Genomic DNA, 23,574 nt, shown 5'->3' with positions numbered 1-23,574 from the left:
GCACCATCCACGGGTTTATTCTCCCTACAATCAGCCAGATCTGCCCATGGCCGTGCTCCAAGCCCCCAGGAGGTTTTCCACCCCAGAGCATGGGAAGTGCTGAGGCTCTGGGGGATCAGCCTGGTCCATCCCCACCCAAGGGCCATGTGGGCACGAAGGTGACCTCAGGGGACGGCTGGGCATCCTGGGGCCTCCCAGCATCGCCGGCCCCTGGAAATCACGAGTGCGGTGGGGTCCTGCAAGGCAAACCCAGCCGGGGCCGGCTCGGGGAGCCCGAGCTGGACGCAAACCCAGCCGGGGGCGGGGGCCGAGGTTCATCCCGAGGCCGAGGATTCTTTCAGGGCTCTTTCAGGGCTCTTTCATCCGCTGGCTGCACTCCAGTGACCAGCAGCTCCCATCTGCCGGGTGAGTGGGTGGTCTGAGCCCTGTGCCCCCGACAGGTGCCCGGTGCCACCGAGGCCGCATCCCCGCTCCCGCCCGTCCCGGGAGGTGCCCCGGGGCAGCGCCCTCTGCTCCGGCCTCGGGGAGGAGGCTCAGGGCCGTGGGGAGCGGGGCAAACCTTCCGTGCACAACGAGGAAAATCAGCTGCAGGCTGTGCGGGTGGGAGAAGCAGCTGCGAGGGAAGGAGCGGGAGCTCTCGCAGATCCCCGCTCCTCTCCAGAGCTTTGCCACAGCCCAGCTCGGGCTGGCCCCGGGCTATCCCAGCCTGTCCTGTCCCAGGCTGTCCCCGGGCTGTCCCCTGGTGTCCCCAGGCTGTCCCCCGGGCTATCCCCAGGCTGTCCCCCGGGCTATCCCCAGCCTGTCCTGTCCCCAGGCTGTCCCCAGGCTGTCCTGACCCCGGGCTGTCCCCGGGATATCCCCAGGCTGTCCCCCAGACTGTCCCCAGGCTGTCCCCTGGTGTCCCCAGGCTATGCCCAGCCTGTCCTGTCCCCGGGCTGTCCCCTGGTGTCCTCGGGCTGTCCCCAGGCTATCCCCAACCTGTCGTGTCCCCTGGTGTCCCCAGCCTGTCCCCCAGGCTATCCCCGGGCTGTCCCCAAGCTGTCCCCTGGTGTCCCCAGGCTGTTCCCCAGCCTGTCCTGTCCCCGGGCTGTCCCCTGGTATCCCCAGCCTGTCCCCCAGGCTGTCCCCGGGCTGTCCCCGATGGCCACGTGGAGCAGCCCAGACAGAGCCCAGAGAGGGGTCCTGGAGAGGCCCCAGACGCGCTGCTCTGCCCCAGCCCCGCGCAGGGAGCCCCCCCAAGCCCCCTGAGGGTCTCTGCACCTGAGCAAGGTGGGCACAGGGCGATTTTGGGGCTCGGACCCCGTGCCCGGGCGGGCAGCGCCACCCAGGGGCTCCTGCGGGGACAGCTCGCGACACACGACAGAGCCACAGCCGCTTTTGGACCATCCTGATCAAAACCCGCTTCACTTTCTCTGCCAGCTCCATCTCAGCTGCCTTTCAGCCACCCTCCTGTCCCCGCCCCAGGCTGGGGGAGCAGCTCCAAGGGCAGCTCAGGGCATTTATTCACCACGCCGGGACATAAAAATAACATCTTTAATAGCTTTTGAGCTGGCACAGATGGCATTGGACTGAGCACTGTTTATTACTGGACTATGAACCACACACGGTGCAGCCGAGGGGGGCGGCCCCGACCCCCGGTGCTTCTAAACCACGGAGCTACGACAGGTTGGGGGTGGAGTTCTCTGTTCATTTACATTCAGCTTTTAGAGAGAGTGAAACCAACAGCGAGGTTTAACCACACAGAGCACACAGAGCAAAGCCTGGGGAGGATGTTCCTGCTGGCAGCCGAGCTCTCCTCCTCCTCCTCCTCCTCCTCTCAGCAGACACAAAAGCCCAAAAATCAGCTGGGACATGGGTTGTGAGACTGGCTGAACAACACAGGACAAGGCAGGAGCTTCTGCTCACACCTGAAGGGAAGTTACTGCAGTGACACTCCCATTTCCCTCTTCCAAAAGCAGGAGAGGATGTTCAGACACAGCCTAGAAGCTCCCTCAGTGGCCAAGTGATTTTTTTTTTCGGGAACCCAAAATGCAGTGGGACAATAAAAGTTGCTTTTCTGAATTATTCTCCCTGCTGCCCTGAGCCAAGCACTGTTATCCTCACACAGGTGTAAAGGGGATGGCACAGGCACCAAACCATGAGGGAATCACCTTGGAAAGCAGCAGCAAGCTGGTGGCAGAGCAGAGGCCTGGCACAAAACCCCCATTCTGACCAAAAAACAGCAGCAAAGCTACGAGGCAGGATGAAAATAATTCCCAACAACAACAGAGGAGGGGAAAGGAAGGGAAGGGGGGAAAAGCATTCCACATTTGGGCAGCCATGGGAAAAGTTAGTGTCAGCCTGAAAAGGATAAAATGGAGCTAAAAAGACACTCCCACACTTGTGATGTGCAGCCAAAGCCTCACAGCATGAACTCACAGTGGCAGCTGAGCTCCTCAGTCCCCTGTGCCTGTCACTCACCCCTTCCCCATGGCCATGGCCTCTCCTGTGCCACAGCAGGGCCCCATCCCAGCTCCTGTGTGACCATCCCACGGGCAAAACTCGTATTTGGGGAAACATTTACAGGTTTCTGGCAAGATCATCACATGTTGAATGAAGTCCTCAGCAAAAACAACCACCAGCACTGCTGCAGTGACACCCACCTTGCTCAGCAGCAACTCCAGCCTGACAAACACCTTTGTGTGTGTGTGTGTTTGTCCAGCCCAGTTACCCCAAAGTCTCTGTCCTTGATGGCCCTGAGGAACCAAGACACCACAGCCACTTCCAAGCCTCAATTTCCTTGTTGGTTATGCAGATCTCCAGTTTTTAGGGGTACTCTAGAATCACAATGATCATGAGGCATTCTGGCCCCTGCTCTGAGGAATTCCCTCTCACCATCAGGATGGGTGCCAACACGGAGGGAGGTAAAATGCATAGTGAGGTCTCTGCTGAGGCCACTTGTCTTCCTTTAGTGGCCCTGCACTGTCACAGCCTCTGTTTGGCCTCCACCCCCAGCAGGGGCCTTGCCCCCAGTGGTTTTGTTGGAATAATCCCTCTCTCCAAAAATGGTGCTCCCGATCCTGACGTTGGTGGATCCAACCTCTATCTGGAAGAGACAGAGAGGGGCAGCTCAGGGCAGGGCTGCCACCACCCCACAGCCCAGCCCTGGCTCTCACAGGATGGTTCCCCACACATTCAGCACCCATAGCTACACCCAGGGGCTGATTTGATCCCCGGAATCTCCCCCAGGACCAGGAGAGCTGCACTGGGATCTTCACCCAAAGGGAAGCCTTAGAGGCCTGTCTGGGTGGCACCTGGGCTGGAATTTGGGGTGCAGGCACGTTTGTTCCCCCAGGGAAGGGACAGGAACACACTTACTGCATGCTGGAAGTCTGTGGACATGCCCATGCTCAGCTCCACCTTGTCCAGGGGCAGGTTCAGCTTCTCACACACCTCCTGCCTCAGGGACAGCAGCACCTGCAGGGCACAGGGGACAGCAGAGGTCACACACCTGGACAGCCAAGCCAGCTCCATCCCACTGAGCCTGGCCTGTCCCTGATGTCTCCTCCACACAGGACCTGCAACTCCCACACTTCCCATGGAAGCACTGTAACAGTGTCTGGAGGTTGCCCAGATTTACTGACAACACACAGGAGGCTCAAACCTCACCTGGGGCTCCAAAATCCTGGCTGCAGCCTCAGAGCATGGCTGGGAGCAACACCCTGCAGAAAGAAGCCTCACACCTGCACTGACACTGGTACTGAGGGCTCTGCACAAGGTGTTCCCCTCCTCACACCTGCACTGACACTGGTACTGAGGGCTCTGCACAAGGTGTTCCTCCCTCCTGACAGCCTCACTCGCCCTGGTTTGACTGGGACAGACAAACTGTGCCAGGAAACCAGCCCACAGTGACATTTCCTCCGAGAAAACCTTACCTGGAAGTCAGGATTTGGCCCCTTACTGAGGTCATGGCCGATGCTGCCAATGGTCATCAGCCCCACGAATTCCAGGCTGGGGCACTTGGTGAGGACGTGCTCCACAGCAGCTGTGGTGTCCCTGGGGGCAAGGCCATGCTTGCCTGCAAAAGCACAGGGGGATCAGTGCCCAGCTCTGCTTCCAGAGCCCAGCCTGTCCCAGCTCCCTGCCAAGCCAGGCACTTGTCACCAAGAGGCACTCACTGTCCTCCCCGCTGGTGTTAACTTGCACCATGACCTTCAGCCTCTGGGGTGATCCTTTTTTCTGCCATGAGCTGTTGACTCTGTCTGCCAGCTTCACAGAATCCACTGTTTCCAGCATGAACAGGTTTGGGACAGCTGGGGAGAGAACACAGGCTGAGGGAATTCTGGCATGGGATTGTTTGGGAGTTCATGGGGATTGTTTCAGGGAACCGTGAAATATCCTGAGCTGGAAGGGATCCCCAGGGATGGCTGAGTCCAACTGTTCCTGCCCAGACACCCTAAAATCCCATCCTGGGGGCATTGTCCAAGCCCTCCTGGAGCTCTGGCAGCCTCAGGGCCGTGCCCATTCCCTGGGGAGCCTGGGCAGTGCCAGCACCCTCTGGGGGAAGAGCCTTTCTCTGAAATCCTGACCCTCCCTGACACAGCTGAGCACTGGAAGACCACTGCCCACACCAAAGCAAGCAGGACTCACCAATCAGCTTGTTGACATTGTTCTTCTGCAGGTGGCCAATGAAATGCCACTTGATGTCTGGACAGGATGAGAGAATCTGAAAGCAGAGGGAATGCTCAGGTTGGAGCAATGATTCCCTCTTCCCCCACACAGCATTTCAGTCTTAGTTTGCCCACAACCAAATACCAGACACCCAATTTCTTTGTTTGTTGACCCTGAAGATTCAGCCTGTGGTTGTGCTGAGGTTGAGCCTGGAAAGGGATGGGTTTGTGGCTGCAGGGAATGCAAAGGCAAAGCTCTTGTGCAACAGTCATAAAATGATATTTTCCCCAAACTGAGTGCTGCACATTTTTTTTTTCCAGCAAGGACTGTGCTTCTCCTAAAGAGAGTACAAAAGGCAGAGCCCTGTGCAGACAAATCATGACTAAGGCAGATGGAGCCAGCAAGGCAGGAGGGGGAACAGGGCAGAGGCACTGAGCCAAGAACAACCCACCCCACCATTTATCTGCACAGATAAGGATCCAACCAAATCCCTAACAAACCCCAGGAGTTTGAGCAGCTCCCAGGACACAGCTATACATGGTAAAAAAGCATGAAGGGAACTGTATGCTTACCCTGGAGTCTGATGCCTTTTCCAGCAGCTCCTGAACCTGGGAGAGTGAAGGAGAATTAAATTCTTTAAACCCACAGCAGGCAGAGGATTGGTGTCCTTGGGATTGGTGTTCTTGGGGCCAACATGAGCCTCAAAAAACGAGGCCAGGGAATGATGTGTCACCACAGAGCCACCCAAACTGAGCTGGCCCAAGCCTTCAGGAGGAATTTCTTCACAGAAAGGGTTGTTGAACATTGGAAAGGGCTGTCTGGGGAGGTGCTGGAGTCCCCATCCCTGGAGGTGTCCAAGGAAGGACTCAGGAGGTGGCACTCAGTGCTCTGGGCTGGGTGACAAGGTGGGGATCGGGCACAGCTTGGACTCAATGCCCTTGGAGGGCTTAGAATGATTTTGGGATTTTGTGCCCTCTGCAGGGGTCCTGTCCCAGCCCCCTCAACCCTTCCCAGCCCTGGCCCTTTCCAGCCCCCCAATCCTTCCGATCCCTGCTGTCCCTGTCCCAGCCCTGCTGTCCCTGTCCCATCCCTGCTGACCCTGTCCCATCCCTGCTGACCCCATCCCATCCCTGCTGTCCCTGTCCCATCCCTGCTGTCCCTGTCCCATCCCTGCTGTCCCCATCCCATCCCTGCTGACCCCATCCCAGCCCTGCTGTCCCTGTCCCAGCCCCCTGCTCACGTAGTTCTCCCCGAAGCTGCGCTGCCCATGGCTGTAGGCCTCCATCACCATCTCTGCTGGTTTGGTCTTGCTGACGGCCACGAGCCGCGGCTGCACGGCCGGGAGCCCCTGCGGGAGCACGGACGGTGAGCACGGGGAGCCCAGCCCAGCCCAGCCCCGGGGGGAACCGAGGGGCCCGGCCCTGTCGGGGAGCGCCGGCTCGACAGGAGGGAGCGCTGTCGCGATAGCGGGTCCGGCTCCTCTGCTGGGGGGTGTGCGCGGCCACACCCTCAGTGTGCTGGCCCTGGGGCACTGCGGGTCCGTGCCCACGGTGACCAGCTGTGCCCACGGTGGGACCCGTCCTGGTGGCACTGTGGGTCTGTCCCCATGATCACCAGTGACCTGTGTCCATGGTGGGACCCGTCCCGGTGGCACTGTGGGTCTGTCCCCATGATCACCAGTGACCTGTGCCCACGGTGGGACCCATCCTGGTGGCACTGTGGGTCTGTCCCCACGGTCACTGGTGACCTGTGCCCATGGTGGGACCCGTCCCAGAGGCACTGCGGGTCTGTCCCCATGATCACCGGTGACCTGTGCCCATGGTGGGACCCATCCTGGTGGCACTGCGGGTCTGTCCCCATGGTGGGACTCATCCTGGTGGCACTGCGGGTCTGTCTCCATGGTGATCAGCGGCCTGTACCCATGGTGGCACCAGTCCCGGTGGCACTACAGGCCTATCCCCACGGTGGGACTCATCCCCGTGGCACTACAGGCTTGTCCCCACGGTCACCGGTGACCTATCCCCATGGTGGTACCCATCCCGGTGGCATTGTGGGTCTGTCCCTGTGGTGGGACCCGTCCCAGCGGCACTGCGGGTCTGTCTCCACGTGGGACCCATCCCGGTGGCACTACAGGCCTGTCCCCACGGTCACCGGTGACCTGTCCCCACGGTAGGACCTGTCCCGGTGGCACTGCGGGCCTCTCCCCACGGTCACCGCTGACCTGCGCCCACAGTGCGGGCCCTTCCCTATGGTGACGGAGCTCTGTCACCGTGGCACCGGCCCCACCCCGCGTGTCCCGCAGGGTTGCCCCCCATGCCCCCGGGGCTCACCTGCGGCCGCCGCGCCGCCGCTTGCTGCACCTGCTCGGTGACGGCGCGGAGCGCCGGGCCCAGCCCGTCCCCGGCGGCCATGCCCGCTCTCCACATCCCCCCCGCCCGCCCGCCGCCACTTCCGCCACACACCTGCCCCGCCCCCGCTCTCCGCCAATTGCATCGCTCCGACAGCTCCGCCAGCCAATGGGAGCGGCGGGGCGGGGAGAGGCCGCCATGTTGGGAAGGTCGCGGCCGCCATGGCCGCCCTGAACGATGGGGCCTCCCTGCTTGTTCCCTTACCTGGGTTTTGGTGACAAATCCAAATCATTCCGTGCCCGCAGTAACAGCAGCGAGCGCTGCCACCAGCCCACCCGACTGTCACGGTCCCAGCCGCCCTCCAGGCCCACCCCCAAAGATGATGTTGCTATCCCTGCATGAGGAGCCGCCTCCAAGGGGGTCAATTTCAATTTCTGAGGGGAAAAGGTGTCGTGGAAGCAAAGCGGGGAAGGGAATTGTCCTGCAGGCCCTGCCTGAGGTGTGGGCAGCGCTTGGAGCGCGGCCAGAGCCCCACAGCAGCTGGAGGGGCCGGGACAAGGCCCGGCTTTATGGAGGAGCTCCTGCGGCAGAGTGGGAAAGCGCCGGCTGGAACACATTAACTCAAATATTTGTCTTAATGTGCAGAACTTCACCGGCCCTCTGCAGATTCAGTGTTGACACAGCTGGCTAAAAACAACCAGAAGGTTCCTGCCCTTTGTCTGGTAAAACACGACAAGGATTTTCTGCAAACTTCACCAAATCCGAGGTGTTTGCGGCTTCAGTCTGGTGTTTTTCGCTCGCTCCGTAGCAAAGCAGGCGCTGACAGAAATGGGATTCCTTGGACAGCTCTGATCCTTCTTCCACCTTCCTCCTCCTCACTGGAAAGGGAGAACTGACCCCCAGCACCCCAGAGCCCCCCAGTCCCACCAAGCACCTCGACCTTCCCTGTGCAAAATCCTCCCCTGCAAGCACCTCCTGCTGAAGTCCATCCACAAACCCTGATGGTAACATTGGAAGATTCTAAAATTGAAGGCCATTTTATTGTCATAGCAAATACCAAAATAAAAAGGCTTTGAATTCAGTACATAAGAAGATCAAGGACTGCCCTGGCAGAGCATTTCCATGCTCCCAGCTATCAGCAGTGCCACAAACCTCTGTTCCCTTTGCTATAGAGTGGGTTTAAAGTTCAGATCTTCATCTCAAGATTACATAAACAGGACAACCTGCCTGTTAGAGACAGAGGAATAAAGGTTTACATGGAGAGACTGATCCACTCTGGAACATTCAGGACGTTTAAGAGTGAAGAAACCTGAATGAAGACACAACCACAGGTTTTGAAAACTGACAAACTCTCAACTTTGCTTTTGTTTTTTTACTCTTAGTACAACTTAACTAAATTACACTAATACTTTAGCAGTCAGGGTTTTAATTAAAAAAAATCATTAAGAGCTCTTTATCCCAAGCTATTATCTTGCTGTGAAATCACACATAAAAAAAAAGCCTTTATAATACCACTTTGGCTTAGTAGGGTCCTTTCATTAGTGAAAAATACTCGTGTAAAAGGAGATGTTAGTTGCTGAAACCTCAAACATGAACACAGAACAATCTCAAGTCTCAAGTGAGCTCATCCTCATGGCTAAATTTCTGCTGTTCCCTGCTATGATCTGCCTGCACAGACCTAGTTAAGAGTCAGGAATATCACAGCCTCCCTGGGGATGCTGTTGAGTCTGATGTAGGTCTGGAGATGGGACTTCCCTTAGCTCCTATTTTCTAAGAAATACAAAGAGGATGGGACTCTAAACAGAAACTGATGCTTCATTTCTATTTTGCATTTTCAAGCATCAACAGGGAAGAGTAAACTGCTGAAAAACCCCTGGAGCCAGCAGCTGAGATTCACCTGAGCTCTCTCAGAGCAACACAGAGAGATGAAGGTTTGAACACTGAAAGGTGAGACCAGGGGTGCTGGGGAACAAGAATTTGGGGCAGGAGCCTGTGAATGCACCAGGCTGCTCTCTGCCACTGAGCTCTGGCATCATCTCAGAAGAGCATCCTGGCCTCTAATTACATCAGCAATTAATCACCAGGCTCTGCTGCCAGAGGCAGATGGATTGGGTAGGGGAAAAAAATGTTCTCTCTAGGCCTGGACTTTTATCCTCTGATTTTGCATGTGTGGAAAAGAAAGCTCTGTTCCCTCCTTGCATCTGGGATGTGAGGAGCTGATCAGCTCTCTGGAGGGGAAGGTACATTCTGGAAAACTGTTCTGAGACAAGAAGGGGAATCCATCTTTGGGTAGTTCAGGAAGAGCTGCTTGTCTCTGCCCCGTGGCCTTTCAGGATCATGGTTTGTCCTTGGCCAGTGGGAAATCTTCCTTCCACAAGGTGCATTCAGCCCCAATCCCATTTCAGCTCACCTGAAGGTCCTTTTTCTAGTCAGACACTGTAAACACTGAGATCCAGCTGCTCCCACAGAGCAGGTAACAAACTGAAAAACTCTCTGCTCACTCCAGCAGCTCCTCCCCAGCAAGGCCTTTTGTAAAGTCAGGGTCCCTGAGACAAAAATTCTTTCCTCCTTGGTTTTCTGTGACAATTTCCATCGTTTCACTGAAAATCCCACCCAGCTCTGCACTCCAGGATGCTGCCCATGCCCTCCCCCAGCAGCTGAACTGCTGGGACAACTCTCCTGTGCCCCACAAAAACATGACAAATGGAAAACAGAGCAGGCAGGACACAGAAAATGAAGATTTTGGGTCACTCCTTGTGTGATGTGGTCTAAGGCTTTGATCCCCCCACGGGTGGGACCTGCAGGACTCCTCTGTCCTCATGGGGTCACCTCATGTGGGCTCAGCAGCCACTGGCCCCAGCCTGGAGCAGCCACTTGTATGTAATGTACAAAATCTAGCACCTTATTTTCAGAGGGGATTGAAATAAAGTACTTGGAATTTTTAGTAAGGAAAAAAAAAAAACCCAAAACAAGTTGTAGCAGCAATTCCCCTCCTTCCAAAACCTCAACATTTCTTGACCTGCAACTGCTATGAACCACCTCAATCCCAAATGAGGTTCCCACCCAGCTGATAGCTCTGACAGCCTCTCCCAAATCCTTGGTCTGGGTGACCAAGAGCTGGGGAGGTGCAGCTACAGAACATACCTGGAGCTTAGAAATTACCAGAAAACCCACCCCATAAATACCAAAGTCCTAGTGTCTAATTGTCATATAAAAGATTGAAAGGATTAAATCTGATTCATCTCTTTCAGCACAGGGAAAGGGGGAAAACTAAAAGGAATTTCCCAGTTCATGATTTTTTTGATAGAAAATGAATAGAAATCTTTCTTTTCAGTTGATGTTATGAAGTAGTTTTGTGTCCTCACTGGCTCCTGCCCCGTCCTCCTCTTGGATTCCTTCTGCCAGTCCCTCTGCAGATTTGCTCTGGCTCCCTGCAGAGTCCATGAACATGTTGGGAATATCTTTGCCAAAGTAGATCTTGCTGTTGGCTGCAATTGCCTTGTACTTCATCAGCTGCAAGTACTCAGGAGTTAACTTGAGCTGCACGGAGAGAGAACGGGTCACAACAGCTCAGCTTTGGGAAAAGGGAATTCCTACCTGAGCACATAAGCCCAGCAGGCATGGCCAGCCCTCCCCAGGACAAACAGAGTGCCCAGAGCCAGGATTTCCTCCAGCAGGGCTGAGGGCAGCTCCAGATCCCAGTGAATAAATGGCAGAATGGAAAGGGAAGGGAGCAGCTGGGGAAAGGCTCAGTCTAAGCATGATGGAGAGGCTGGAGAGCACATCCCTCACTGCAGCCCCTGCAAGGAGAGTACTGAGGAGGGAAAGATCCCTGGTTCTGAGGAGGGAAACATCCCTGGTTCTGAGGAAGGAAATATCCCTGGTTCTGAGAAAGGAAACATCCCTGGTTCTGAGGAGGGAAACATCCCTGGTTCTGAGGAGGGAAACATCCCTGGCACTGAGGGAAACATCCCTGGCTCTGAGGGGGAAACATTCCTGGCTCTGAGGGGGGAAACATCCCTGGCTCTGAGGGGCAAACATCCCTGGCTTTCAGGAAGGAAACATCCCTGGCTCTCAGGAGGGAAAGATCCCTGGCTCTGAGAGGAGAACATCCCTGGTTCTGAGGAGGGAAACATCCCTGTTCTCAGGAGGGAAAGATCCCTGGCTCTGAGGGGGAAACATCCCTGGTTCTGAGGAGGGAAAGATCCCTGGTTCTGAGGAGGGAAAGATCCCTGGCACTGAGGGAAACAGCCCTGGCTCTGAGGGGCAAACATCCCTGGCACTGAGGGGGAAACATCCCTGGCTTTCAGGAAGGAAACATCCCTGGCTCTGAGGGGGAAACATCCCTGGCACTGAGGGGGAAAACATCCCTGGTTCTGAGGGGGAAACATCCCTGGCTCTGAGGGGGAAACATCCCTGGCTCTCAGGAGGGAAACATCCCTGGCACTGAGGGGGGAAACATCCCTGGCTCTGAGGAGGGAAACATCCCTGGCTCTGAGGAGGGAAACATCCCTGGCACTGAGGAGGGAAACATCCCTGGTTCTGAGAAGGAAACATCCCTGGCTCTGAGGGGGAAACATCCCTGGTTCTGAGGAAGGAAACATCCCTGGCTCTCAGGAGGGAAACATCCCTGGCACTGAGGGGGAAACATCCCTGGCACTGAGGGGGAAACATCCCTGGTTCTGAGGGGGAAACATCCCTGCCTCTGAGGGGGGAAACATCCCTGGTTCTGAGGAGGGAAACATCCCTGGCTCTGAGGGGGGAAACATCCCTGGCTCTGAGGGGGGAAACATCCCTGGCTCTGAGGAAGGAAACATCCCTGGTTCTGAGGGGGAAACATCCCTGCCTCTGAGGGGGGAAACATCCCTGGTTCTGAGGGGGAAACATCCCTGGCACTGAGGGGGAAACATCCCTGGCTCTGAAGGGGGAAACATCCCTGGCTCTGAGGGGGAAACATCCCTGCCTCTGAGGGGGGAAACATCCCTGGTTCTGAGGAGGGAAACATCCCTGGCACTGAGGGGGAAACATCCCTGGCACTGAGGGGGAAACATCCCTGGTTCTGAGGGGGAAAACATCCCTGGTTCTGAGGAGGGAAACATCCCTGGTTCTGAGGAGGGAAACATCCCTGGCACTGAGGGGGAAACATCCCTGGTTCTGAGGGGGGAACATCCCTGGCTCTCTCCAGGGAGCAGATCCACCACTGATTCTGGCTCATTCCTTCAGGATAATGACATTTTAAGAGAGGACAAAACTTGGGCACAAACGCCCTCTGCTCCTTCTGCCTGGCCACCACACAACTAAAACTTCCTGCTGGGATGTGCTGGGAGCTTGCTGTGGGCAGGAGCACAGCTGACCATTCTATCCACGTCATTTTTCTGTTTCCACGTTGGATTTTTTGTTGTTTTTACTTTGCAGTACTGAGGCTCTTCCAAGGTGTCTGAGATCAGTTCTTTCCCTGCACTGTGGTTTATTCTACCCCTGCCTGTCCCCCTGGAGATCTCCCTGCCAACTTGAGACTGGAATGAAAGCACATTTCTCATCACAACAGTGTGAAAGGGCAGCACTGAAAGTGATATTCCACAGAGAGCCACGGCCCTGTGAGCCGCTGGCAGAGCAGAAATTTCACACACCCTGACACTGATCTGTGCAGAGAACAAAATGAACTTGCAAATAAGGATCTAATTGTTGACTAATTGTTTCAGATGAAAGCTTTGCCGAAAGGACATGGCCTTGTTTTGCTTTTTGACTTAAACAGGGATCACTGCCTGCCCTTGTGCTGGCATTTCCCTACAGCCTGGTGCCAGGGGCCCTGCTCTGAGGCAGCACAAAGGAAAGCACAGTACCTTGTTGGCCTCAGCCACCTTCATTGCAGTGTAACACTCAGCATCAGCTCTCGCCTTCTCTCGTGCAAGAAATGCAGCATCTGGAAGCAAACACATGCTCTCAATCACATTTTTATTTCCAGCCACGTTTGCACTGTTTGCTGCTGGTAACTCTTCAGAAGGTGGCCAGAGCCACCTCTGAACTACACAGGGAAGAGGGAACAAAATGGAAAACCCAGAAATGGGAGCTCAATTTACAGCTAAATGGCTGCAGGATGAGAGCACGAAGAAGCAAATTGCATCTGCAACTGCAGAGCTCCAAGAACTTGACAAACATCAGGGTTTGATTATCCCCATCACGTGGGCAGAGCTCAGCCTTTCTTCTCGAGCCAGGGCTGACTCTGGTGCTGAAATGCAGAACTGCTCTCCTGCAGATGTGGGATTTACCCACAGCCCCTGCCCAGGGGCCAGCAGCAGCCTGGGCAGCCCAGCAGACTCCCTGCAGATGAGGTCTGTGCTGTGGATGGGATTCCCAGATAGGATTTGGGGTATGCAGATGAAGGTTCTGGCAGGCAGAGCAGGGGATTTTAACCACTACAGGCTCTGCCCCTTGCAGAGATCCTGGCCAGGATCTCTGAATCCTTTTCTCTGCTTTATCAACAATTGCTCCAAGGCTCTGACTCTGTGGATACTGAAATTCCTGACTCCTGGCACAGGCACTTAAGGAACATTTCCCCTTTCTGTACTGCCCTCCTTTTCCCCTCTGAATCCATCCAGTGGATAATAAATATAATAAATAATATAATAAATAATGATGGCTATCAGGCCAGCAGGGTACAGATAAAATGAGTGGAATCCTGCCCACCTCCTGCCACTCCTCCTGAGGCATGGAGCCACACAATTGCACCATGTCAGTCTGGGTCTGAGAGCTGCACAGCTGGATAAACCATTTGTTTACTTCTCCTAGCAGGGAGGCCTGGGAGCTGCTGCACTTCAAGATCCTGTAAACAGCTGGATGGTCTGGCCCACAACTTGCTCTCCTGGCTAAAAGGAGACCTTGGTCCCAGTCAGAGACACCGGGAGAAAAGGAGGAGGCAGGAATCCTCTGCCAGACTGAGGGCTGACACCTGCTGACACAGTTATAAGAAATAAATCCCATTGTATGTCTGCAAAGAGCTTCTTAATGAGAAGCTGCTGACCTGTAAAACTCTTAATTGGCTCCTCAATGGCTTCTGCAAAGCTTGTCAGGGCCTCTAATGAATGTAAGGGGAAAAAAGGCCTTGCCACTCCCAAGCTGGAATTGCAGAGCCCTCTCCACGCCCTGGAGTCTCTTTGACAAAGCACTTTATCAGAGGGGTGAGGGAACATCTCCTTCAGTTCAAACTCCTACAGACATCACCTTGAGAAAGGGAGTTTCAAGAAGCACAGCCTGCAAAGAAATTCCTACTCCTGCTTGTGGTCAGGAACTTTACCCCTGAGAACGTCAGCCTGGACTGAAGAACAGTCAACACACACTTCAAGACCTCCTTCAGGATTGACTTACAGGAAAGCTCACCCCCCACTCACCTTCAATCTCTGAAATTCGTTTCTCTGTCTCCTTTTCCATCACTTTCTGTCCATAAGTTATTTCAGCAACTTGTGCAATCTTTTCTGCCTCTGCAATGAAAACAAGAACACGCCCACGCTGTCATCACACGTTTTCCTAACACCAGGAGCAGCCTCACCCTGGAAAATCCTCACTCATCACCCACTTCAGGTGGAAATAAACGGTGGGAACAATTTCCAGCCTGCAGAGAACAAAGCTGGAACTCACTTGAAAAACTCCTGAGTTTCTCTGGGAAGGTTTCAGATCAGAGAAGGTCCCAGAGTGAACGAGGTGCATCCCTCCCTCCCTCCCTGGGGTCCCTCTGCTCTCTGTCCCCCCATTCCCTCTCCCAGCCCAGCCCCACAGACCGATCAGAGCTTTCTTCCTCTCTGTCTCTGCCTCCTTCTCCACCACCTTCTGCTTCTGGGCTGCTATCAGCAGCTTTGTCTTCTCACTCTCCCTGGGGGAGCAGGAAAAACCAGTTAAAACCAGGAGCTCACTGCTGTGGGACTCCCAGCACACCCCCAGGACGAGCTGCTGGCTCCCCCCTCCTTCCAGCACGTGTCCAGGGCAGGTGGGATCAGCACTGTCAGGGCAGGCACCTGCACACAGCTTTTTGCTTGAATCAAAGCATTCTTTCCTCCCCTCCACAGCAGGAAGATTTCCCTGTGACACAGCCCCTGCAGGCTGCCCTGCTGCCTTTTCTATCTTACTGGTTTTTACTTACATTGATGAGTTTTTAAAGTGAACATAAATTAAAAACTCTGCTCCTGCTCCCAATCAGGGAAGAGACCCTGGAACTGAGTCTCTCAACACATCCTGCTGTATTTATTACATAGGATTTACCACAAGCAAGCCCAAAAGGTGACATGCAGTGCTGGGGAAGCAGAATGGATGAGAGGGATCCAATCCTGGCCGAGCAAAGTGCTGGCAGCTGGCTCAGGGCACTGCAGAGGGATCAGCACTGTCAAGTGCTGTCAAAGAGAGTTATTTCAAAGCTTTGCAAGTCTTCAGCTTGTTGAATCAACAGTTTCTCCATCCCAGTCAAACAAGAGGATTAGTGGTGAAATCCATCCCTCTGCCACTCAGGCTCAGCTCTGGGAGGGCCAGGGGAAGGAGCCCCAGGGCAAACCATGCCTGTGCTCAAGGGCTGCAGTGAGAGCCCTGCCAGTGCTGAGAGCTGCTCCTCCCCAGCCCCATCCTGAGGGGCAGCAGGAGCTGAGGGCACCATGATACCCCAACCCTGAGTTCTCGTGCCCTTCTGGGTCCTTTTGGGCACTCACAGGCACTTACATGAGCTCGTAGTTCCTCCGGATGGTTTCAGGGATGTTTGGCTTTGTCACTCGAACTGCCTGCACAGAGAGACACACAAGAGAACCTGGGCCTGCACAGACTGTGACCAGGCCCAAACCCCACAGAGAAACAGCACTGAAAGGTCTCCTGACATGACAGGAGAGTGTCACCTGGGCAAAGCAGCACCCAGAGGAACTCCAGGAGAAACTCAACACACCAAAACTGTGAGGGGACAGGAAGGACACTGCTCCTACTCCCCAGGTTAAATGAAATCTGTGTTGTAAAGCAATTTCCTAAAGAAATCTCAGTTTCTTGTTTCCTTTTAGCCCTTTCCCCTCTTCACAATCTGTTGGGGTACTTGTTGCTGATTCCCCAACTTCTGAAGAGCTGAAGAGCCTCTCGTGCCACAACAATCTGCCCCTTCCATATCTCAATCAAACCCTGATTACCTGTATAATTAATCCAGGGGCCATCGTGGTTAGGTCTTGCTGCAAAGCCAGTTTAAGGTTTTCATCAATTTGATCTGATTGGGGAGAAAAGAGAAGGGAATGAAAGATGCCCCAAGGCAGTTTGCTGTCAGCACCCAGAGTGAGCTGGGATGGCTCACGTTTCTTATTCCTGGAAAGCACAAATGGGAGTTGGATGAAGAAGTGCTGGGCTGACCCCAAGGCAGGCTCCCAGCAATGGGACACACCACAGGAATGTGGTAGGCAAGAAAGAAAGCCCTGCAGTTTGCCATAACCTGCAGCCTGGAATCTTCCTGAGCCAGACACAGCATCTTCACAACCAGCAATCTGTGCTCTAACCCCCTTTCCCACTGAACTTCCCCACTAAATCCTGGAGTGGTGAGGTAAATCCTGACTGATTGTGACCTGTGCCAGCAGGACACAAAGCAAATGGAAAGGCAGGAGTGGGAAATGGCAGCATCAGTTACTTTAACAGGCTGCAAAAATCATCAGCAAGGTCTCTTTGGCTCAAGGAGTCCCAGAACTCCAGCGCAGCTGAGGATTTCAAAAGGAAACATAACCTAAAACCCTGCTCTGATGAAAGCTCCAAGGAGGGCAGCGCTTCCAGCTGGGGCCTGCTGGGAAGTGCAGAGGGAAAATCAAACGGTAACAGCCTTAGGAGGGATCACATCACACTCCTGGACTGTTTGCTTTGGTCCCAGTTTCCTCTCTGGAACTCCTAATGAAGGCCAGCCAGGAGTTTGGGAAGCAGCTGTTATCAGTTCCCTGCACCTGCTGGCAGATGTGGGGGCAGAGGGTGATGTGAGGCTGCTCAGAGGGGCTGTGCCCCACTGCAGAGCCCGAGCCAGGCCCAGGGCTTCCAGGGACTTTGCACAAGTTCCTTCTGTGCAGAGCAGGAGCTTTCAGCCCATTTCAAGCAGCAGTTGCCAACATCTGGAGCCTCCACAGGCCAGGAACCCGTCCAGCCACCAGCAGGAGCTGGGAACTGGGGGGATCTGAGCCCCAGTGTGGGAAGGGCAGCCAGGCTCCTTGGAAAGCCAGGCTGAAGATACAACAGGAGCCTGCAAACACCCTGGGCTCACTCAGACACAAAGCCTGTCCTGCTGGGCCCCCACTGCTGAAAGCCTGGGAGGATTTCCTGTCAGCCCAGAGCCAGAAACAAAACACTCAGCACTGGCAGCTGCTGGGCCAATCCCAGCAGGAAACCACAGCATTCCCTCAGCCTCTCCTGCCCTGTGCCTCCCTGCTGGGGAGGGCAGCTCCTGCCAGCACTGTGGGCACTGCAGCCACAGGTACAGCCCAAAGCCTCTGGCCAGGGGTGCTTGCTCAGTTTCTGTGGGAGCAGAGAGGCACAGCCAGGCTGTTCCATCTGGATCAGCCAATCCTGTGACCAATTCAATCCATCCCAGCTGCTGCACACACAGAGAACGCCACAGAATTCCTGCTCCCTTCCCTAAAGGGAAACTGCTGGCAGGGCTGGCTGTGCAGTTTATTGTTACAAACACACTGAGGCACTCAGCTCCAAAAGATAACAGGGATAAACGATGGCAGCTGGCTAACAACTCCAGCTCCAAGCAGAGCCAGCTCGGGATTCATGGATAAAACATGGATAAAACATGGATAAAACCTCCCAGCACTTGGGATTCATGGAAAAAACATGGAAAAAACATGGATAAAACCCCCCAACACTTGGGATTCATGGATAAAACCTCCCAACACTTGAGATTCATGGATGAAACATGGATAAAACATGGATAAAACCTCCCAGCACTTGGGATTCATGGAAAAAACATGGAAAAAACATGGATAAAACCCCCCAACACTTGGGATTCATGGATAAAACCTCCCAACACTTGGGATTCATGGATAAAACCTCCCAACACTTGAGATTCATGGATGAAACATGGATAAAACATGGATAAAACCTCCCAGCACTTGGGATTCAGGAAAAAAACATGGAAAAAACATGGATAAAACCCCCAACGCTTGGGATTCATGGATGAAACATGGATAAAACCTCCCAGCACTTGGGATTCATGGATAAAACCTCCCAACACTTGGGATTCATGGAAAAAACATGGAAAAAACATGGATAAAACCTCCCAACACTTGGGATTCATGGATAAAACATGGATAAAACCTCCCAGCACTTGGGATTCATGGATAAAACCCCCCAACACTTGGGATTCATGGATAAAACCTCCCAACACTTGGGATTCATGGAAAAAACATGGAAAAAACATGGATAAAACCTCCCAACACTTGGGATTCATGGATAAAACATGGATAAAACATGGATAAAACCTCCCAGCACTTGGGATTCATGGATAAAACCTCCCAACACTTGGGATTCATGGATAAAACATGGATAAAACATGAATAAAACCTCCCAACACTTGGGATTCATGAATAAAACATGGATAAAACCTCCCAGCATTTGGGATTCATGGATAAAACATGGATAAAACATGGATAAAACCTCCCAGCACTTGGGATTCATGGATAAAACCTCCCAACACTTGGGATTCATGGATGAAACGTGGATAAATCCCCCATCAGCTGGGGTTCTGCACTGACAGCCCACAGGGAGAGCCCCCAGGAGCAGCAGCTCACCAAAGAGCTCGATGTACACCTCCTGCAGAGTGTGCACACTGCAGAACTGGTTCAGCTCATGGTGGATCTTGTTGAAGATGAGAGCCTTGTCATAGTCAGCCGTGTAGTTCTTGACAATGTCGTACACTGGGAGAGGAGAGGAACCACAGAATCACAAAATCACAGAATAACGAGGTTGGCAGACACCTCTGAGATCATCCAGTCCAACCTGTGCCCTCACACCTCACCCAGACTATAGCACCAAGTGCCATGTCCAGGCTTTTTTTAAACTGGGGCTGCACACACACACAGCTCCCTGCTGAGCCAGGCACTCCCACACTCAGACCCAAAGGATTTGGGAAAAGGCTGCCCAGGTGGTTCTCCAGGAGCCTTTGCTCACAGCCCCTGAACCCTTGGGAATCCAACCTGCTGCACAAAACTCAGGGGGGCTGGGATAGAGACAATCAACAGCCCAAATTCCCAGGGGAGTGGGCAGAGGTGACAGACAGAGCTCAGGGCTCTGCCAGGTGCTTGGGGCACATCCTGAGGAGCAGCCTGGCTCCCTCCAGGTAATTCCAGCCCCACTTGGGGGACAGCCTGGCTCCCTCCAGGTAATTCCAAACCCAGCCCCTCCTGTGGGACAGCCTGGCTCCCTCCAGGTAATTCCAAACCCAGCACCCCCTGAGGGACAGTCCTGTTCCCACCAAGCCCAGCCCAGCCCCTGCTGTCACTGCAGCCCAGCCCCAGGGCAGAACTGTGACTCACCTGCACTCTGGATGAGGAAATTCACCACCTCGATCCTGTCGAAATAAATCATCACTCCTCCACTGAAAAAGGAGAAAACACAAAATGAGCTTTGCAGGAGGCTGAGGGCTCCAAAGGACATTGTCCCCTCCGTGGGACAGGTGTGAGACCAGCCCAGCACATGGTCCTGGGGCTGCCAGTGAGCCCAGTTTGGGGCTGGAGAGAGCTTGGTTTCCAGTGAGCCCAGTTTGGAGCTGGGGAGAGCTTGGTTTAGCCAGTGTCCCCAGTCTGGAGCTGGGAAGGAGCTCGGTTTTTCCAGTGAGCCCAGTTTGGGCTTGGGAGGAGCTTGGTTTCCACTGTCCCCAGTTTGGGGCTGGAAAGGAGCTCGGTCTCCAGTGAGCCCAGTTTGGAGCTGGTGAGGGGCTCAGTTTTTCCAGTGTCCCCATTTTGGGCTCGGGAAGAGCTCGGTTTTGCCGGTGCCCCCAGTCTGGGCTCGGTTCCGAGGAGCTCCCAGCCAGTTCGCAATCACCGAACAGCTCACCTGGTACCACACGGGACATTCTTCACCTCGTCCGTCTGCAGCGTGGTCTGCAGGGGATTGAAGGAAAGAGGCTTAGGAGAGGGATTTCCCGGCACCGATCGCACCGAGAGCCGCCTGTCCCCGGTAGCGAGCACGGCCACAGCAGCCCCGGTGCCACCCGGGTTCCCCGGTGCCCGCCCCGCCCGGGGCCCGCGTCCAGCAGCACCTGCACTGACTTGTAGGACGTGATGAAGGGCAGCATGAGGTGGAAGCCGGGCCCGCTGGTGGAGGTCAGCAACGCTCCGCCGCTGCGGAGGGAACGGGAAAGAGACAGAGAGAGAGGGAGGGAACCGTGAGCGGCGGCTGGCCGGTACCCGGCTCGGTCCCCCCGGGGAGCCCCGCCAGGCTGTCTCACCGGTAGTAGACGCCGATGTGCCCCTCGTCGATCTTGTGCACGGCCGAGAGGAGCGCGGCGGCCGCCACGCCGAGGGCGAGGGCGGCGATGGCGCCGAGCTGGGCCATGCCCGGCACCGGCGGCGGCACCGGCGGCGCGCCACTGACGTCATCACCGCGCGACCCCCGCGCCGCCGCCGCCGCCAGGGGGCGATGGAGGAGCGGGGAATGAGGAGCCGGAGGCCGCGGGTTCGAGACCCGCCCGCGCTCGCCCGAGGGGTTGGGGTGCGGAGACCCCCGAGCCTACTCTGGGCAGGGGGGACAGGGAGAGGCGGAGGAGTCACCGAGCACAGAACGGTACCTGTCGGAGGGGACAGCGAGACTCCTCCCATTGGAGCTCCTGCCGCGGGCCGGGACACTTCCATTTCCCACATTCCCACTTTCCCACATTCCCACTTTCCCACTTTTCCCCTTTTCCACATTTCCCACAGAAGACCCTCAGCTGGAAAGGGCTCACAGGGTCATCCAGTCCAGCTCCTGGCCCTGCACAGCCACCCCAACAATCCCACCTTGTCCAAATGCTCCTGGAGATCTGACTCTAATATCCAGCCCAAATTCCCCCTCTGTCAATTATTTTTCTCAGTCACAACATTTTTCTTTCATCTCTGACCTCCCCCTGCATTGCCCCCCACACAGACCCCCCTGCTCGTTTGGGCAATCACAGGAAATGGGATGGGCCAGCAAACAGAATCATCCAGCTCTGAAATCCTGGAAAGGGCCTAAAAAAACACATAAAAAACGTCAATGAACCAGAATGATTTGATCTTTCCTTGAGATGGATCTCTGAGGTTATATATAACAAACCTGTCAGGAGGGTTCAGTGCCATTTAGGAATAAGGAATGAAATATCCATGATATTTGTCAATCCAAATTTTACAGCTCTTAAAGAAGCGCAAAAGGGCGCCAGAGATGAAAAACACCCTGCAGTTGGTGTTTTTCTAAAGGCGGTTGCCCAGATTTAAGGCCTTGATAAAATGTATTAAATCTTTAAAGGTTTTAATGAATCTAGTATGTGTTTCATAAATCACAAGCCTCTGCTCAGCCCCTCTCAGTTTAATAAGGGTAAACTAGGAAATTGCTCTGAGCTGGAGCAAAATGCATCCATGGAATATTGAAAAGTAATAGGTTTTTAAATGTGGGGTGTTCTGGCTCGCAGGAGAGGTTTTGCTTCATAACACCAGCACTATATCACTGCCCTGAGCGGGAAACCAGCTGTGGCCACGTGTTTAACAGCATCAAGATGTGAACCAGCACAAAGGTAAATATTATTTGTAATAATCCTAAAAAAAAAAAAAAAAAAAGCCAAAAAAAATCATTACAGCTGAACTTGAGGCCAGGAACATTCAGTGGTGTCTGTGCCACGGTGCTCGGGGTTTTAACAGGGCTGTTTGGAAGAATAAATGGTTTATTGCACCCAGTTCTCTCCAGCTCCTTCATCCCTTCCTCATCCCCCATGCCTTGTAAAAATATCCTGGGGGCTTTTCTGTGCAGTTCAGTGAGACAGTTTGGGGGGCTCTGTGTCCAGACTCGTGGGGATGGAGCTGGGATGGGCCCTGGGTGGGATGAGGGCGCAGCTGGGATGGCCATGGCAGAGCTGGGTTAGCCATGGGCACAGCTGGAATGGCTGTGGGCATAGCTGGGGTAGCCATGGCACAGATGGGATGGGCATGGACACAGCTGGGATGGCCATGGGCACAGCTGGGTTATCCATGGGCACAGCTGGGATGGCTGTGGGCACAGCTGGGTTCCCCATGGGCACAGCTGGGTTAGCCATGGGCACATCTGGGATGGCCATGGGCACAGCTGGGTTCCCCATGGGCACAGCTGGAACTGCCCTGGGGCAGGCCCGGGCGGGACGGGCCCGGCTCGGTCTCGGCTCGGTCCCGGCTCGGTCCCGGCTCGGTCTCGGCTGGGTCCCGGCTCGGTTTCGGCACGGTCCCGGCACGGTCTCGGCTCGGTCCCGGCTCGGTCCCGGCTCGGTCTCGGCTGGGTCCCGGCTCGGTTTCGGCACGGTCCCGGCTCGGTCTCGGCTCGGTCGCGGCTCGGTCCCGGCTCGGTCTCGGCTCGGTCCCGGCTCGGTCCCTGCTCGGTCTCGGCTCGGTCCCGGCTCCGTCCCGGCTCGGTCCCGGTTCTGTCCCGGCTCGGTCCCGGCGGGGCGGGGCAAGGCGCGCTGTAAAGCCTGTCTGCCCTCGTTAGCTGTCACTGTAACAATGCCGGGCTGGCAATAAAGGCAATTCCGAGGCTGTTGGCCATTAATCACCGCCTGACAGCTGCGAACAGGGCTGGAAAAACTCCATCCCCGCGCTCCTGCTCTGGCGTTTAAGGTTACCTGTGCAGCTGGAGAGGGGGTGCAGAGCTCTGCTCGCCAGTCCTGCCCCAACCCCACTGCTGTCTCCATCTCTATTTCTATCCTGTCCCCGACCCCATCCCAGATTCTGCCTCCATCTCCAGTTCCACCTCATTCCTATCCCCATCCTGTCCCAAATTCTGCCTCCGTTTACAGTTCTATCCCATCCCACCCCATCCCATGGATGCCATCCCATGGATCCCATCCCATCCCATGGATCCCATCCCATTCCATGCATGCCATCCCATGGATCCCATCCCATCCCATCCCATCCCATCCCATCCCATCCCATCCCATCCCATCCCATCCCATCCCATCCCATCCCAGCTGTCCCCTAGCTGAAACCTGAAGGAGCAGTGGATCCCGGGGAGGGAAATCCCTGGAAGGAGCTGGGAGCTGCAGGGCAGGGCAGGGGCTGGGAGGGGGAGCACTTCCCCAGTTCCCTCCATGGAAGGTTATTTGCTGATTATGGGGCAGAGCCGTGTTGCAGAGTGTCGGGGCTCGTTCCGTGTCAGCTCTAACAATGCAGCCCTTGGCAGCCCGGGCAGCTCGGTGGCGTTGGCCATTAATCATCCCCTGACAGCCCGGAGCTCACACGTGGTCACTGTGCCCCCTCCTCACGACCAGCAGGGCAGGGGGGGCTTCCTTCCTTCCAAAATCATGAGCTGAGGGTCCTGGAGAGGGGTGTGTGGGGTGGGCAGAGAGCAGGGAGACAACCGAGCTCCCAGGGAGCAGCCCCTAGGAGGAGGCTCT

At 55.2% G+C, this 23,574-nt stretch overlaps 2 protein-coding genes across 2 annotated transcripts; both read right to left on the bottom strand.

Annotated features, from left to right (window-relative positions):
• Positions 1–1,519: 1,519 nt before the first annotated feature.
• Positions 1,520–7,109, bottom strand: PLPBP (pyridoxal phosphate binding protein). The gene is made up of 8 exons (XM_054650700.2): positions 6,981–7,109; positions 5,891–5,998; positions 5,223–5,258; positions 4,630–4,705; positions 4,158–4,292; positions 3,915–4,057; positions 3,358–3,456; positions 1,520–3,085 (listed from the first exon to the last, which is right to left on the bottom strand). Exons 1-8 carry the CDS (start codon positions 7,074–7,076, stop codon positions 2,948–2,950), a joined length of 831 nt encoding a protein of 276 aa, XP_054506675.1. The 5' UTR covers positions 7,077–7,109; the 3' UTR covers positions 1,520–2,947.
• Positions 7,110–8,016: 907 nt separating this feature from the next.
• Positions 8,017–20,593, bottom strand: ERLIN2 (ER lipid raft associated 2). Its single transcript, XM_054650696.2, has 11 exons — positions 20,437–20,593; positions 20,248–20,329; positions 20,043–20,089; positions 19,523–19,584; positions 18,779–18,904; positions 16,148–16,221; positions 15,699–15,757; positions 14,774–14,865; positions 14,387–14,476; positions 12,842–12,921; positions 8,017–10,538 (listed from the first exon to the last, which is right to left on the bottom strand). The coding sequence occupies exons 1-11, from the start codon at positions 20,541–20,543 to the stop codon at positions 10,329–10,331; spliced, it is 1,029 nt and encodes a 342-aa protein (XP_054506671.2). The 5' UTR covers positions 20,544–20,593; the 3' UTR covers positions 8,017–10,328.
• Positions 20,594–23,574: the final 2,981 nt, after the last annotated feature.

The sequence above is a fragment of the Agelaius phoeniceus genome, chromosome 30, assembly GCF_051311805.1.
Source record: "Agelaius phoeniceus isolate bAgePho1 chromosome 30, bAgePho1.hap1, whole genome shotgun sequence".
Classification (NCBI taxonomy): Eukaryota; Metazoa; Chordata; class Aves; order Passeriformes; family Icteridae; genus Agelaius; species Agelaius phoeniceus.
Note: the sequence above shows the minus strand (reverse complement) of the source record. Positions and strands in the feature narration are given on the sequence as shown.